This window comes from Aquarana catesbeiana, linkage group LG06, assembly GCF_042186555.1.
Source record: "Aquarana catesbeiana isolate 2022-GZ linkage group LG06, ASM4218655v1, whole genome shotgun sequence".
In the NCBI taxonomy this organism is placed as follows: Eukaryota; Metazoa; Chordata; class Amphibia; order Anura; family Ranidae; genus Aquarana; species Aquarana catesbeiana.
In genome coordinates, this window is record NC_133329.1 from 193,089,792 (window position 1) to 193,107,469 (window position 17,678).

The 17,678-nt window shown below is 42.5% G+C and overlaps 1 protein-coding gene across 4 annotated transcripts in view; it reads right to left on the reverse strand.

The window, feature by feature from the left end:
* Positions 1–17,678, reverse strand: part of RRN3 (RRN3 homolog, RNA polymerase I transcription factor) — a 1,085,194-nt gene that overhangs the window by 600,288 nt on the left and 467,228 nt on the right. For all 4 annotated transcript variants that reach the window (XM_073591180.1, XM_073591181.1, XM_073591179.1 and 1 more), the window contains one exon: positions 10,511–10,609. In XM_073591180.1, the coding sequence (XP_073447281.1) occupies positions 10,511–10,609 (99 nt within the window). The remainder of the gene's footprint in view (positions 1–10,510; positions 10,610–17,678) is intronic.

Here is a 17,678-nt window from a genome sequence, read left to right on the forward strand (position 1 = left end):
ATGCACAGGCCAGGTTCAGAGGGACGACATTGGGGGCAATAATAACTTGTATCTCTTCTAACTTCTCTTCTGCTGCATACATGACATTTCTCTTGGCATCTTCTTCCGGATTCTGTGGGGGGATTATTATAGGGAAAATGTTGCTCATGAAGTCGACTCAGAGCAGTGGTAAATCAGAGCAGTGATGATGTCTTCAATATACTTGAGGTAGGTGATTTGTTGGTTTTCAGTTGCTTTTTGGTAGAAGACAAACAAATTAAACATAGCCATATGAAAGAGATGAAATGCAACTTTCTTATACCAGTAACGGGACTTTCGGGTTGACAAATAGGGTTGTAGCATCTGATCATTTAAATCCTCCCCCCACGTACAGATTGTAGTCGTGGACACATTCAGGCTTTACAACGGGGCCGCGTCTTCTCTGGATCTCCACCAAGGTGTCACTGTGGATGGTAGACAGGATGTGGACATCTTTCTTGTCCCTCCACTTCATGACCAACACTTCCTCATTTCTCATGAATGCCGATTCTCTTTTTTGTAATTTTTTTGTAAATAGATTTTGTGGGAAGCTCTTCCGTTTTTTTTAAAGGTACCGTAGGCCAGGGTTTGTTTACGGTAAAGGTGGCGAAAAAGGAGCAGGCTAGTATAATAATTGTCCACATATAAATGGTATCCTTTTTTCAACAGGGGGTATGCCAGCTCCCAGACAATTTTCCCACTGGTTCCAATATATGTGGGGTACTCACGGGGCTGGAGCTGGGAGTCTTTGCCTTCATAAACCTGGAAGGTATACACATATCCAGTGGTTGGATCCCACAATTTATTCAATTTTAACCCTTCCCTGGCTCTCTTAATTCAGATATACTGTTTAAAGTGCAGTCGGCCAGTAAAATGTATAAGGAATTCGTCCACACAAATGTTTTGGTCTGGGATAAACACTTCAGCAAATTGTTGGGAAAATGAATTTATTTGGGAGCGTATCTTGTACAATTTGTTGTGGTTGGGGTGATCTCTGGTAGGGCACTGCGAATTATCGTTAAAGTGTAGAAAATGCATAATCATGTCGTAGGGCGTCATGACATGACAGCAGAATATATGGACATGTGGTGGATGGGGTTGGTGGACCAGTAGGCATGGAGTTCGTTCTTCTTTTTAAGCCCCATATTAAACGTAAGGCCCAAAAACAATTTAAATTCGTCCAGTGTGAGACGTCGCCACTGGAACATGAAGGCGTAGGATGAATTGGGGTTGGCAGCAATAAATTGCTTTGCATACAGATTGGTTTGGTCCACCATATTCTGCAACAAATCTTGTGGGAAAAATATATAAAAATAATCCAATTGTGAAAAATATGTAGTGTTGGGCTGCACACCTGGCTGTGCGGTGAAAGGGGGGATTATAGCGGATCCTGAGTTGGCAGGCAAGGCAACCATAAGGGGTTTGCCAGGGCATAGGAAAGGTAGGACTGGGCCTGGATTCTTCAGGTTGGGTGTGTAATTCCAGTACTGGTACTGGGCTCCTCTTCCTGGGGTCTGGCGCTGCAGGTGGTAGGCAGGTCTTCAGATCTTGGTCCTGATCTCCTTATTCTTTTAGGAGGGACTGTTTCCTCGTCTGACTTGTATTCCGAACCATAATCGGATGATGGGAGCTTCCCGCTGCTCTCATCATCTGACATGGTAAGGATGGCATATGCCTCCTCAGGCGTGTAAGCCCTTTGAGACATGATGGCTGTACTTATTGGTGGGCCTGTTTGATGGTACTGATTGCAGTACTGATGGCAGGCCTGTGTGACGGTACTGACAGGTTACTGATGGCGGGCCTGTGTGATGGTACTGATGATGGTACTGATGGCAGTACTGATGACGGGCCTGTGGGGCAGTAGTAATGGCGGTACTGATGGCGGGGCTGTTTGACAGATGGGCTGTGACAGATCCAGATGGTACTGATGACAGTACCAATGGCGGTACTGGTGGCAGCCTTTGTGACAGAATGGCTGTGACAGGTCCAGATGGGCTGTGTGACAGGTTCCCTTTATGGGGGGGCGCATGTTGTACAGACAGTAAAAACAGTAAATGTTTCACTCACAGATCTCTCTTTCTCTCTCCTCACACGATCGGCTTGTGAGGAGAGAGAAGGAGAGATCCCTGGAAACCGCCGTAGTGTTTACACTTATGACCGGCTGTGATTGGACACATCCGATCACCTGGTAAACCGCCAATTTCATTGGCGGTTTACCTTGATTGGGGGTGGGCTATGTCTGAGGGACACGTGCCATCCCTGATCACTGCAGTGCGCGCCTCTGGGGGCGCGCATCCTCTATTGTTGACAAACATGACCAGCTGTGATTGGACACAGCCGATCACGTGGAAAACAGCCAATTTCATTGGTTGTTTACCGTAATCGAGGATGGGCTATGTCCAAGGTGCCTGGTCGGCGCGCATTAGAGGGTTATCCTGCTGGACGTCATATGACGCCCAGTCAGGATAACTAAACCACCGCCTGGCCGTCATTCTGTTATAGGCCGGGCAGGAAGTGGTTAAACAAACAAGTGTCATGCCTCAAAAGAATCACAAGATGGAGTGAACATTCACTCTGACAACCTAATTTTCTGCTGCAAATCATTTTTTATTTTCCTTGTTCAAATATTTTATTGAGCAAATCTCATTTAACATATCAATACAAATAACAGAAAAAAAAATAGCTAAATAACTTTAGGCATAGACAAAAAAGAGGAGGTTATTTCAGATCAAGAAGTGCTATGCAACATTTTCGATACTGAGGGTAAGCCCCTCAGTGTTGCCTTTAAGTGGAACCTAGTCTGTATAAGTAGTCTAAGAAAAAGAGGGGGGAAAGGGAAATTAAGGCTATCGTGTATCTCGGCTAAGATACTGTTAAGTTGGAAAAGGAACTAAGTTTGACAGGGAAAGGAAGGGGGGAGGAGGAAGGGTCAAAAGGAATAGGGGTCCCTAGAGAGGACCATGTCCAGTAAAAAAACTGAATATTCTGTAGTTTGGTAAGGTAGCAGGAGTGAGTCTGCAAAGTCAGTGGGTAGGAAAATTAGTTATCCAGGGTCTCCATCATTTTTTGTAGGAGGAAACTTTGTCCAGAAAGACTGCTTAAATCTTGGCATGGATCATTGCCCAAGTGATTCTGTGTTTCATTGCCAAAATACATAGAGTTGGGGATCTCCAGGCCTTTGCCATGGTCTGTATGACCGCAATGGTGATGAAGAGGAGTTTGAATTGGCGGTGGGCCACAGTCAAGGATTTGTTGTTCAGGAGAGCCACGGTAGGGTCAGGTTGCAGTGGCTTCTTGAATAGGGTTGAAATCTTAAACACTTCGGTCCAGAATGTTTGTACCATGGGACATTCCCACCATATTTGTGCCTGGTGTAGTGCAGCCTCTAAAACAATGTGGGGAGTATTGGGGGAGGAATTTAGAGATCCTGGTGGGGACCAGATACCATCTGGTGAGCACTTTGTAGTTGCTTTCCAGGGCTACAATGTTGGGTAAGGCTGACTTAGTTGTCTGCCATATATGTGCCCAATCAGCTAGATCTATGGTTTGGTTAAGGTCATGTTCCCATTTGCTTGTTTAGGCCGGTGGGGAGGACGCTGAGCGAGATAGAAGTAGGGAATAGAGGTCCGAGATTAGACCATATCTATGTGGGTCTTTTTTGCAAGCCTGCTCAAAAGTGGAGAAGTGGGGGGCAGAAGGATCGGGTGATGTGTGAGAGGAGAAGAAGTGCTCGACTTGTAAGACTTGATGGTAGGCCAAATGGCTCAATCAAACCCTTTCCCTTTCCAGTCATGTGCAATGTATTGCACAAGACTGGAAAGGGTTTGATTGAGCCATTGGAGAAAAGATGGTGGGCTTGTAGGAGACCAGCTTGAGTCCAGGCCGATAAGGAGAATGGGGAAGACCAAGCCGGATAGAAGTAGGGATTATGGCTAAATGACAGTAGGGAATTGTAAACTGAAGCGATGCTTGAGTCGGTCGCAGATGGAAAGGCCGTGTTTGGTGATGGGGTTGGTAATGTTGCGTCATTGTGAGGGTGTTAGCCAGAGAAGGTTTGCCATAGAAAGAGGGTCGCAGTCCACAGACTGAAGTGCAACCCATAGGGGTGTTTCCTTTGTGGCGTGGTATTTAGGAAGTTGTGCGAGCTGCATGGCATGATAATATTTTGTAAAGTTAGGTACACCAAGGCCTCCTCTAATATGGGGAGCGTAAAGAGTTAGTTTAAGTAGATGAGGTTTGACTTTTCTCCATACAAATTGGAGAGTTCTGCATTGTAGAATTCGCAGAGTATGACGGGACCGGTATTGGCAGTACCCGAAAGAGGTAAAGGATTTTGGGGAGGATGGACATTTTCACTACCGATATTTTGCCCATCCAGGCCAAGGGTAGTGTAGTCCATTTGGACATGAGGGTAGAAAGGTGTGCTAGCATAGGCGGGTTAGTTGGCTGAAGAGAGATCTGAGGGTCTAGCTGTAAATTTAACCTCAAGGTATGTGATATGCTAGGTGGCCTAGGGGAAGGGTAGAATTTCGCAGAGGTGGGACTGAAGGAATGGGGGAAGTGAAATATTTAGGGCTGTGGATTTTTGTGGGTTGGCATGGAGGTCAGATAGTTGTCCAAATCGAGAGTGTATGGCCAGAAGAATTGGAGAGGAGATTAAGGGAGAAGTTAGGAAGATAAGAACATCATCCATGAATAAGCATAGCTTATGTTGATGTCCACCTAGCTCTATGCCTTGGATATTCAGGTTTGAGTGGATTAAGAATGCCAGAGGCTCGATTGCCAGGGCAAAAAGGAGTGGGGAGAGAGGACAACCTTGATGTGGCCCTCATTCAATGTGGAAAGGGTCAGAACAGAAGCCATATATATGCTTTTGGATTCTGGTATAGGGCCGTATCGGCTACGGGTTCAGTGGGCAGGAGGTGTAGATCCTGAAGCGTGGCCTAGAGGTCTTCTACAGATTTAGATTGTGGGCAAGACTTTGAACGCTTGTGAAGCCTTATAGAAGGCCGCTTATGTTGAAGAAGTTTCTCTTTGTGATGTGTGATGCTCGGCTGATGCACATTCCCCTAATAACAGGTTTGTGGACCTACTATAATGTTAGAGGGGAGACTTCTGATGCACAATTTTTAGTTATGTAGTCTTCAAGGTCTTGGCAGTGGGTTGGGTTGGCTAGCAAGCTGTCATTAATAGTCCAGAAATGGTGATTAGGTCTAGGGACTAAGGAAGAGAAGGAGGTTATGACTGCATTATGGTAAGACCATAAGCAAGGTGCAATTGTCGAGGTTAGGACAAGCGGGGAGGTACGGATTTTAACGATAATGTTATTCATTCGGGAAAATTGTTTATGAGGGTGGGAGTAGTGGGTATATTGGCGTCTAGTTGGGTTCTTTTTAGTAGAGTATATTGGTTCAGGAGTTGCTGAAAGGAGAGGCGTTGAGCATTTGGCGAGGTTGGACATTTGTCTAAGAAAGGGTATATCACCTGAGTCACCACATATCAGGAGCGTTCCTGTTATGTTGGAGGACACCACTGATAGTAAATGGGAAAGAAAGGAGATAGGGTTTCTTTTGGGAGCATAATAGGAGACGATTGTCACTTTCTATGGAGCCGGTTCACATATCTCTGGGACAGCTGCGGAGTGCACTGCACAGAAGCACTGGGCGTCTTTGGCTCCGTTTCAGGGCCGAATTCAGGCAAAGATTCAGCCCTGATTTGTCCCAGAATCGAAGAATGGGGACGCACAGCGTTCTTGTGCGATCTGCAGCCAGTTCCAGTGTGAACCAAGCCTTAGTCCTTTTCGCTGGGGAATTGAGGCCTTGAACATTTAGTGTTAGGACAGTAAGGGAGGCCATTATTGGGACCTGAGGTTTTAAGGTTGTACTCACCAACAACCTTGAGGCTGGGGGGAGGGGGGTACCTCTCTAGGGAGGGGAGGAGGAGCAGAGGAGGGTGGCAGAGTAGGGTTAAAATGAAAGGAAGATAGAGGGGTGGTAGAAGAAGTAGATAGGGGGGAGACGGTGAGCACTACAGAGAGTAAGGAAGCGATGGATCTGGAGGTCCAAGGGTGTAGAAACTTCTACTATACCGTTGGACCTAAAAAAACGTGGTAGTCCAAGGAATAACTGGTAATGAAAAAAAAATTTAAAAACAATAGAAAATGTGGAGGTAAGGTGCTGGAGGACTAGGTGGGGGAGAAGTGGACTGTCTCCATGACTATAACAGCCTAAAAAAGTCACAAACAAGGTAATAAAGTACTGATAGTTTATCAAGTTTTAACAGTGCATATAACATAAGGGTCCCATGCCGACAAACAGGGAGCCGCCATGGGCTACCAAGTTGCCTGGGGAGTGTTGGTATAGATAATCTATAGTTTGTAAGAACAAAGATAAACCATTGTGTGTAGATCATAAACATGTCTGAGTAAATAGAGGCACGGAAGCTCCTAGGTCTGGTCATGAGAGCTCTTGCTCTAGTGATAATTATAATATAATTATTAATAATAATAATAATAATAATAATAATAGTGATAGATAATTCTAGATAAAGCTAGTAAAAAGGTTTAAGAACATTGTAAAAAATGCGGTTGGCCAGACTTTGCGAGTAATCGTGACCAGGGTGAAACTGAGTCTCCATGTCCAACATGGACAGGGAGGAGCGCATGGCTACAGGGGGCCACCAAGAATTAGCTTGGAGGTCAAGGGCTGTGGATGCCTTGGAATTAAGGGAGTCCCAAGTCCCTCCATGTAGGAGGGGTAGAAGAGCTCTCCGTAGGAGGAGGTTTTGAAGCCAAAGCATCCAGAGAACTTGAGCCACCCTTGACAACAGACATTATTATTAGCTAATAAACCATTACCAATAAAGGAAAGGAGTGTTGGGGAGGTGGAAGGTGAGGGGTAGTGGACAGGGGTGGAAGGGTTATAGATTGGGAGAAAGGATGGGAGAGCTGTAGGCCTACAGCTAACAGAGTTTAACCTTAGTATTTAAATGGACTGAAGAGTAGAGTTTGGACATTTCAATAGGGAGAACAGTATCCGGATACTGTTCAAGAGGTGTCACCTAATGGATTTGCCATAAAGGCCAGTGAAAGGAGAAAGTTAAATGGGGAGGGGGAACCTCTCATTACCAGGGCCAGAGTTTCAGTCCATGGAGTCTTCTTCTGGGGCCAGACCCGGGGAGATGTAGCAGCCATGTTTGCTCGCACTGGATGCAGCCTTTAGTCCTGAGAAGGTTGGTGGGTTCCTGGGGGAGCTGGAGGCTGCTCTGCATCAAGATCCCTCGGCTATGGGTTCAGTAGGCAGGAGGTGTAGATTCTGAAACGTGGTCTGGAGGTCTTCTACAGATTTAGATTGGTAGTGACAGCAAAATTTGGCTGCACACAGCCAAATCTCCTGTTTCTAATAATAACAATTTCGTCTAAAGATATAAATGCATCTCACCTTCTGATCGTATGCCATCCTCTGCCGTAGCCAATCCTCCGGTGTGTGCCCCATTACCCACAAACAGACATCCACACATCCTTACGTTCTCAGCTCCAGCATCACTCTGCCAGCAAGCCCCCCCCCCCCCCCCCGCCGAGCAGAGTCCTGGCTCTTTATTAAAATAACAGGAAGTCCCAAAACTCGAGGGTTGGGCTTCCAACAGCCAAACACCTCTTACAAAGCTTGTGACCTCACAGGAAATGAACACAGGATGTGAATGACCATATAAGGATTTAACAACACAACAAAATACAACCAAATGACTAGAGTTCCTCATCGATGGGAGATTATCTGCAGGTGTACGTCATGGCACCCCAAATATGTTGATCAGGCATACGGGGGTGACATGAGCAAACAACCGCTAAACCGATAATGTCTTTGCAGAGCGAACACACCCCCCACCAAACGATCGTTCTGTGCATTGCACAGGGGCCCTTTGCTGGCGGACATGTCTTCTCTCCGCAAACACCTCTCTCCAAACACCAGGAAGTTTTCCACTACCTAACAGGTCTCAACCAGCGTCAGTCTGCCCCAGTCAGCTCTTTAGAGCGGGCTGCGAGAGAACAGACACTGGGAGACTCTTATGACAATACATTAACATAAAATTTTCCACAACAGTATGAAGATCCCTTGTAGGAGAACCGAATGGCAAAGGGGAAAGGGGAAATGCCAGCGATAGGCAATTTGATGTGGTTGTAAAACCTGTAGGTGGGGCTTCATCTCTTTCCCTTTGGAAAGAGTGATCTGGGAGAGGTCTTGGAATATCTGGTAATGGTGACCCTGATACATTAGTGATTCCTTATTACGAGATGCCATCATTAGCTGTTTGTACGAAAGAAGTTGAGTTCTACCATAATATCTTGAGGCGGGCCATCTTCTGGACGCTGTGCTAGGGATCTATGGATTCTACCCATTTAAAGCCTTTCTATGGGGATTGAGGGAGTCAGTTCCTGAAAGAAAGAGTGTGGTAATGGTGGATTAGAGATCTATCACTGACTCTAGGATGTGGAGGTTTGAGCGTCTGTCTGGATCTCGGCTTGTTCTCCAGTTTATCTCCGTTTCAAACCATCGGTTTCCAGCTACTTGTGGAGGCAGCAGGTGGAGGAGGCGGGTGCAAGCGGGTGGCTCATTGGTGCAGAGTCTCACTCAAGCATAACTTGCTTGGACGGCTTTGCGCATGCGCCCCTACCATTTTTTTTAACCGCTTCCGGAATGGCTCATGCCGATATACGTCGGCACTTTGAAGAGGGATATCGTTGTTATGTCAGCAGCTATCCGTCTGCCATAACCTCAGTATCCTCTTCTTCAGTGAGTGGTCCGGTTTCAGATAAAAGTGGTATCTGCGTTGGATTCGCTGCAAAATCACTTTTATCAGCGGCGGGAGAGGGGCTCCTCCTGCCGCTCTCTGGTGCCCTCCACCACTTACCGGAGCTGTCGGTAGCAGTGAAGGCGATTGGGTCTTCTCGCTGGCTTGGTATGATGATGTGTGAGGGGAAGATGGCCCCTACCCGTCTCCATACCATTGCAGGGCAGAAGCGATGTCAAAATGCCACTTTTGCCTATAGCTCTTAAAGAGACCTTTTTATTTAATCTTTAAATGACATTTAATTTTTTTTTTATTGCATTTTAGTGTAAATATGAGATCTGAGGTCTTTTTAACCCCAGATCTCAAATTTAAGAGGTCCAGTCATGCCTTTTGCTATTACAAGGGATGTTTACATTCCTTGTAATAGGAATAAAAGTGACACTTTTTTTTTTTTTAAAGAACATTGTAAAAATAAAAAATAAAAAGGTAAAATTAATTAAAAAAAACAAATTTTTTTTAAACGCGCCCCGTCCCACTGAGCTCGCGTGCAGAAGCGAATGCATACATGAGCAGCGCCCGCATATGAAAACGGTGTTCAAACCACATGTGAGGTATCACCACGATCGATAGAGCGAGAACAATAATTCTAGCCCTAGACTTCCTTTGTAACTCAAAACATGCAACCTGTAGAATTTTTTAAACGTCGCCTATGGAGATTTTTAAGGGTAAAAGTTTGTCGCCATTTCACAAGCGGGTGCAATTTTGAAGAGTGACATATTGTGTATCAAGTGTATTATTTCCAAAAAAAGTGCGCTTGTAGGACTGCTGCGCAAATACGGTGTGACAGAAAGTATTGCAAGGACCGCCATTTTATTCTCTAGGGTGTTAAAAAAAAAAATATATAATGTTTGGGGGTTCTAAGTAATTTCCTAACAAAAAAACTTTTTTACTTGTAAACACCAAATGTCAGAAAGAGGCTCGGTCCTTAAGTGGTTAATGTATTTTTTTTTTACTTCTGCATTTTATGTATCTAATTCCTAGGCAGTGCTTTAATTATAGTCTTGCCTAAAGTAATGTTTTCTGGCACTCATAGTTACAAGTGTTAAGTTCTTTGCCCAGGGTATAAAAAGCACCCTCAAATCCAATTAAACAGTCAAAGAAGCAGGGTGGCTCCAAAACGCATAGTCATGCCCCTCACGGCTGATTGGCTATGATATTCCCTCCGATCAGGCCTTGTACTCCACGGTGGTTTCACTTCCTGTTTCACCTGCTTCCTGCTCTCTTCCATACTTGGCTGATGGTGGTGACCGAGTGCCCTAGCATTGGAGTTACAGACTACTAGGGCACTACTCCACTGGTGGTCAGATGATAATCATGACAAGTGCTTACAGACATTTCTCATAAGTGAGTTGCCAATTATCTTTATTTAATAAAGGTTTCCAATTGCTACACATCGTTGGGCACCCTCTTGCGTTCTCCTTACATTCAACTTTTATGTACTTGTCTATCAGCCTTACTCTTAAAAATAAAAAAAAAAAACAAAGTAAAGCCATAGAGATGTCCTACCTTCTGTTAAGGCTACAAATACTTGGCAATTAGTAAAATAAATCTAAGAAACCCTAAGAACAGAAAGGGTTCTTAAGTTATTTTATACAGTGGTTAAAGAAATATGTTATGGAATTTTTATATATTAATACATACATACATCAATTTTCAGCAGCTTCTCTGTCACAAGTTCCAAAATTTCCAACCCAAGCACTGGGAAGTATACAGTGATCCTCAGAAGATTGTGTATGTAGCACTCCTGATAAACAACAAATGGTAATTAGTAACAAAAACACAGGGTACATATGCAGCATCATCAGTAAATCACATCAGCGAGGCCTAACCACTTGTCTATTCTGTAAATAAAATATCAAATTAATTGCCAGTAGGGCTGCAACTAACAATTATTTTCATAATCGATTAATTGGCTAATTATTGCTTTGATTAATTGATTAAATAATTAATCTAACCAACTCTGAGAATAACATATAAAAAAGATATATGGGCTCTTTAAAAAGTTTTGGCACTTTTTTTTATATTTCATAGAGTTTAAAGAAAAGCGTGGAAACATAAAGAAACATTAAAGAACCCTTGTATTATTAGAGGTTGAATCTGGCACATATCATCAGACTCAAATTTAAAAGGACCTAAAACACTGTTTTGCAGATTTTCAGACAGGACGGTTATATAATATTATGCATGACAGACTCCCTTGTCATAGGCAGGTAGCTTAAAACAAACAACCTGTGCCTGCTGTCACTTATGCTGGCTATACATGAACAAATTTTTCCTTTGAAAATGTTTGTTTTAAGTGTATTAGTTCGATTGTCTTATTGTTAGTGGGGTCAAAGCGACGTTCGTTTTCGACCACAGTGACAGGAAAATTCACAGGAGCGAATAGAAAACTTTTCTTGACTGAATGAATTTTCGGACAGTGTATGTGATTTTCATTCAAAAAATATATTACATTTAAAATTGAATGTTAAATGTAAGTGACATTTTCAAATAACATTAGTTCATTCGTCAAATGTACAAAGAATTTTCATACGAATATTCCTGTCCAACAATTGATACGTGTATGGCCAGCATAAGACATTTAGTAGCAGAAGCATGCTTTTTTATCACCGGTCATGCTGGGGTTAAAAAAAAAAAATAGCCCTTTATAGTACAAAAACTGCAGATAATCACTACTATAAGGGGTTAAATTATACTGTGAAACAGTGAAAATAAAAAAAATAAATAAATAAAAATAAATAAATAAATATATATATATTTTCTCACTTCCACCCCTTCTACTATACATATAATAATAAATATACCCAGGAGTAGGATATACAGGGTATACAGTCGTATGCAAAAGTTTAGGAACCCCTGACAATTTCCATGATTGTCATTTATAAATATTTGGGTGTTTGGATCAGCAATTTCATTTTGATCTATCAAATAACTGAAGGACACAGTAATATTTCAGTAGTGAAATGAGGTTTATTGGATTAACAGAAAATGCGCAATATGCATCAAAACGAAATTAGACAGGTGCATAAATTTGGGCACCCTTGTCATTTTGTTGATTTGAATACCTGCAACTACTTAGCACTGATTAATTGGAACACACAATTGGTTTGGTGAGCTCATTAAGCCTTGAACTTCATAGACTGGTGCATCCAATCATGAGAAAAGGTATTTAAGGTGGCCAGTTGCAAGTTGTTGTTCTCTTTGACTCTCCTCTGAAGAGTGGCAACATGGGGGCCTCAAAACAACTCTCAAATGACCTGAAAACAAAGATTGTTCTACATTATGGTTTAGGGGAAGGCTACAAAAAGTTATCGCAGAGATATAAGCTGTCAGTGTCGACTGTGACGAAGATAGTGAGGAAATGGAAGACCACAGGCACAGTTCTTGTTAAGGCCAGAAGTGGCAGGCCACATAAAATATTGGAGAGGCAAAGGCGAAGGATGGTGAGAATGGTCAAAAACAGCCCACGGACCACCTCCAAAGACCTACAACATCAACTTGCTGCAGATGGTGTCACTGTGCATCCTTCAACAATTCAGAGCACTTTCCACAGAGAAGCTATATGGGAGAGTGATGCGAAAGAAGCCTTTTCTGCACACACGCCAAAAAACGGAGTTGCTTGAGTATGCAAACACACATTTGGACAAGCCAGCTTCATTTTGGAATAAGGTGCTGTGGACTGATGAAACAAAGATTGAGTTATTTGGTCATAACAAGGGGCGTTATGCATGGTGGCAAAATAACACAGCATTCCAAGAAAAACACTTGCTACCCACAGTAAAATTTGGTGGAGGTTCCATCATGCTGTGGGGCTGTGTGGCCAGTGCCGGTACTGGGAATCTGGTTAAAGTTGAGGGTCGCATGAATTCCACTCAATATCAGCAGATTCTTGAGAATAATGATGAGGAATCAGTCACACAGTTGAAGTTACGCCGGGGCTGGATATTTTAACAAGACAACGACCCAAAACACTGCTCAAAATCTACTCGGGCATTTATGCAGAAGAACAAGTACAATGTTCTGGAATGGCTATCCCAGTCCCCAGACCTGAATATAATTTAACATCTGTGGGGTGATTTGAAGTGGGCTGTCCATGCTCGGCAACCATCAAACCTAACTGAACTGGAGATGTTTTGTAAAGAGGAATGGTCCAAAATACATTCATCCAGAATCCAGACACTCACTACAGGCTATAGGAAGCGTCTAGAGGCTGTTATTTCTGCTAAAGGAGGCTCTACTAAATATTGATGTGATTTTTCTGTTGGGGTGCCCAAATTTATGCACCTGTCTAATTTCGTTTTGATGCATATTGCACATGTTCTGTTAATCCAATAAACCTAATTTCACTACTGAAATATTACTGTGTCCTTCAGTTATTTGATAGATCAAAATGAAATTGCTGATCCAAACACCCAAATATTTATAAATGACAATCATGGAAATTGTCAGGGGTTCCTAAACTTTTGCATACGACTGTATGAATCTTGAAGTCAGACAAAAAGCTATATGAGGGGTGGGGATATAAATCTTTTTTTTTTTTCTATTAAAGTAGTACTAAAGGCTGTGACTTCTTTTTTTAAATATACCGGTAATCATTTAAAGAGGAGTTCCACCCAGGGGGTCCATTAAAAAAATAAAAAAATAAAAGTCAGCAGCTACAAATACTGCAGCTGCTGACTTTTAATTGGACACTTACCTGTCTCTGGGTCCAGCGATGCGGGGGATCGAAGCCCCGCTCGTCCCCCCCTCCTCTCGTCGGCGCCGGCATTTCAACTGTGGGTGCCGGGCTGTGGCTTCACAGCCTGGCACCCACTGCGCATGTGCGAGCGGCGCCGTGCGCCGTGATTGGCCGCTCAATCACCTGGGACCTGTAATGGGTCCCAGATGATTGAAAGGAGGGAGGGAGCAGAGCCGAGCCCTTCCTGTGCCAAGGGGGAAGTGATGTCACCAGCCCAGGCAAAGGAAGAGGCAGACTACGAGGGACCACCTAGTAACAGGCATTTAGAGGTAAGAAAAAAAAATATATATCCAAATGTTTTTTTGGGGATTTTTTTTAGAATTTTTCAGGTATTTTTGGTTTTTTTGGGTGGAACCCCACTTTAAATATAATGCACAATACTGGTAAACTTTTATTTTAGCCTCCAGCTCTCTGGGTTCACTTCAGATGCTGATTTTCCCTGCACAGAGCCCTTAAAGAGATTGTAAACATTGGATTATTTTTTTTTTGTTTTATAAACAAATGTGTCATACTTACCTGCTCTGTGTACTGATTTTGCACAGAGGAGCCCTGTTTATCCTCTTCTGGGGTCCCCCTCCGGCATTACTGGCTCCTCCTGCCTTCAGGGTGCTCCTATCACAAGCCATAAAGTATAGTACTGAGTGCCCCATAGCACAGTAAAAAAAAGGTCTGCCTTTAGAATCACTCACTTCCTTCTACTTCCCCAGGACTACATGTTCCATGAGGCATTGCTCCTCACACATTCACAAGTTCTCAGACACTTACTGACATGTATGAACGGTGTACTGAACTGTATGTGTGCTGCACTGTGTATTCTGACATGTATGAACAGTGTACTGAGATATGTGTGTGTTGCACAGTGTATACTGACATGTATGGATCATGTGCTGAACTGTATTTTCTGATATGTAAACAAATAATGCATTTTTTTGCAGGCCAAATAATCGGCTGACCAACTAATCGATTATCAAAATAGTTGACAACTATTTTGATAAACTAAACTATTTTCCCGATTAGTTGTTTCAGCCCTAATTGCCAGACTGATATTCTGCATTAGTCACATTTTTAGGAGTTTGTATAATTTTGTGAAGGATAATGCCCCAGTTAACACTGAAATTGCTATGTTTAGGTATATATTTTTTTTCTTGCTCAGATTTACTTGTTGTAAAGAGAAAAGAAAAAACACCTGCAAGGAAATGGCATAATTTGCTAGTATGCGTAGCATACTAGCACATTATGAAAAATAGCACATTATAAAATCCTTTTCTTGGAGTACATCATGGGACATAGAGCCTTAAGTAATTACGTAATGGGTTATAGGCCACCTTCAGGTGATGGACACTGGTATACCCAATCCAGGAATTTCACTCCCTATCTAACCCCTCCTCCTTCCAGGAGCACATCAGTTTTTTGTAGCAAAGCAATATACTTAAATCCCATGTGTCCCACGATTTTACAGGTAAGCTGTTATAAAAATCCTATTTTCTTTATTGTATATCATGGGACACAGAGCCTTAAGTAATTACTTAATGGGAAGTCCCATAGTAATGCTACTTGTGGGGAGGGAGACACAACCCGGAGGGTACCCCCAGTCTTGAGGACTTATACTGCTGCCTGCAGCACACTGCATCCAAAGGCGAAATCCTCATTCCTCCTTACATCCACCTGATACAATTTTGTGAATGTATCTACTGAAGACCAAGTTGCAGCCTTACAGATCTGAGCCATGGAGGCCTGGTGATGCATTGCCCAAGAAGCACTAACTGCCCTGGTAGAGTGTGCCCTAACTTGAAAAGGGGGAATCTTACCCCTTAAATTATAAGTTTGAATTATAACTTGCTGAATCCACTTAGCGACAGTGGATTTCCACGCTGCCTGTCCTTTCTTAGGACCCTCTGGCAGAATAAATAAGACATCAGTCTTATGAATCTGAGCAGTTGTCTTTAAATAGATTTTCACTGCTCTCACCACATCAAGACAATGTAGTGACTTTTCTTCCCTGGAACATGGTTTTGGAAAAAACGATGGCAGGACAATATCTTGGTTCAGGTGAAAACCTGAAACCACTTTTGGCAAAAAGTCTGGACGAGGGCGTAACACCACCCTGTCCTCATGAATAATCAAATATGGCTCTTTACAAGAAAGAGCAGCCAATTCCAAAACCCTCCTTGCTGAGGATATAGCAACCAAAAATACCAACTTCCTTGTCAGAAGGACTAAGGGAATATGTTGTATCGGTTCCAATGGCTGTTTTTGTAACACAGACAAAACTAAGTTCAAGTCCCAAGGGTTCAAGGGAGGTTTGACTGGTGAAATGTGAAATAAAATACTGCGCTTAACAAAACCTGCTTGAGCTGCGACTAAAAAGTAGTAAACTGCATGTTCTGTAGATAAGAAAAGTCGCGCTAAAGATGTGAAAAAGGCCAGAATCAAGTGCCTATAGCTTTATAGAGAGGTATCTGAACATAAGTGACAATCACTATGCCTTAAAATTAGAGTGGTGAAACACAAGAATTGCTCCTATGCCTGCAAAAAATAAATAAACGGTGTTGTGACGTGATGCAAGTGACAAATAAATGTCTCAAAACAACCTAACAAAGATATGGCAAACGAAAATCACTGTGACAAATGAATATCTCCAAAAAAACGTGAATAAAATATGTAAAAATTAAATGATGTGAACAAATCTTAAAAGGTGCAGATATTGCCCCTAACCACAGTACACAAAGCAAAATTGGTAATAGTCCAAATACTGGATAAGAAAAAAAAAAATTAAAATGAATATCCCCAGGTGACAGATGAAATATTGGTAATCTTGCTGCAGTGAATAGGGTGCATTGATAAACCTCCACCTTCCAAAACTGCTGCCTCTTACCAAAAGATGTTGGTCTCTTAGTGATAGGAGACCTTACTGAGCGGATGGCTGCAACCCCAGCCTGGGATCTGTATAACAGTCACTAGATGTCATCCGGTCTGCAAAAAACCCTCTCAGCCGGCCGCACCAGGATGGTTAGGATGGGTCACCAAAAAAGAAATAAACAGCTCCACATAGCGTAAAACCTTACATTTATTAAATAGCAAGATCAGGAATACACTTACAGACGTCAGTGGTAAATAGGCGTATAAAGGAAAAGCTGGCCGGCTCCAAAACAACCCGTGGCTTCTGGGTACTAGAATCGCGGTGTCGTTGGGGCATGGCTCCTCCTCCCTACGTCGTTTCGTCACAACAGGACGTGGTCACGGGATACGAGCCATGTCCCAACCCACCGCTTATATACACACAGCAGTATCAGCTTTACTGCAGAAGAAATTAGCGCGCCATCTTGCCTGAGGGAAACAATGAGGGCAAACACATAAAGTTACGTCCGTGATGGGCGTTCTAGGCATGGTGACACTATGCCTAAGTTGCTATCCGAGCAATTAAACCAAATCTTTATAAAGCAAAGGGCTGTTATTGCAAAAAAATAAAAATAAAAATCGCTGCAAATAGTAACTAAATAGGCGCAGTCCAATAAAAAACGGTTATAACTGGTAAAGGATTATATATGTGATACAGCGACAACACTATTAATGCGCACTCAGTGGCTAATCATTAAAAAACACAGAAAAAACCTAATTCAAAAAGTCCAGATACTTAAACCCAGAGCCAATTTTGAATCCTAAAAACAAAAAAATATAGATGAATTTTATTAACTAAAAACATTTCGGTCCTAAATAATTAAAAAATATTAAGAGATCTATAAAATAAATACAAAAAATCCGGACTGACTGTCATGGGTCACCCAAAAAAAATTGGTGAACCTATGCTTATAGTCTCCACATATCTGGAGTGTGTGCATGAAAAGACCATCTCAAGGGCAATTAATGTTCAAAAATAAAAAATTAGTAGTCGAAATAAAAATTAATAATTGGAAAAATTATTAAAATTACTAAATTGTCTCCCTAAGACAAAAGGGCTCACCAAGTACAGAGATTCATATATGTACCTAAGAACGCCAATACATCCAAACAACTTATACAGTCAAAGACCATGATAGCCTCACAAATAAACAATATGATTCTCTAAAGATATAAA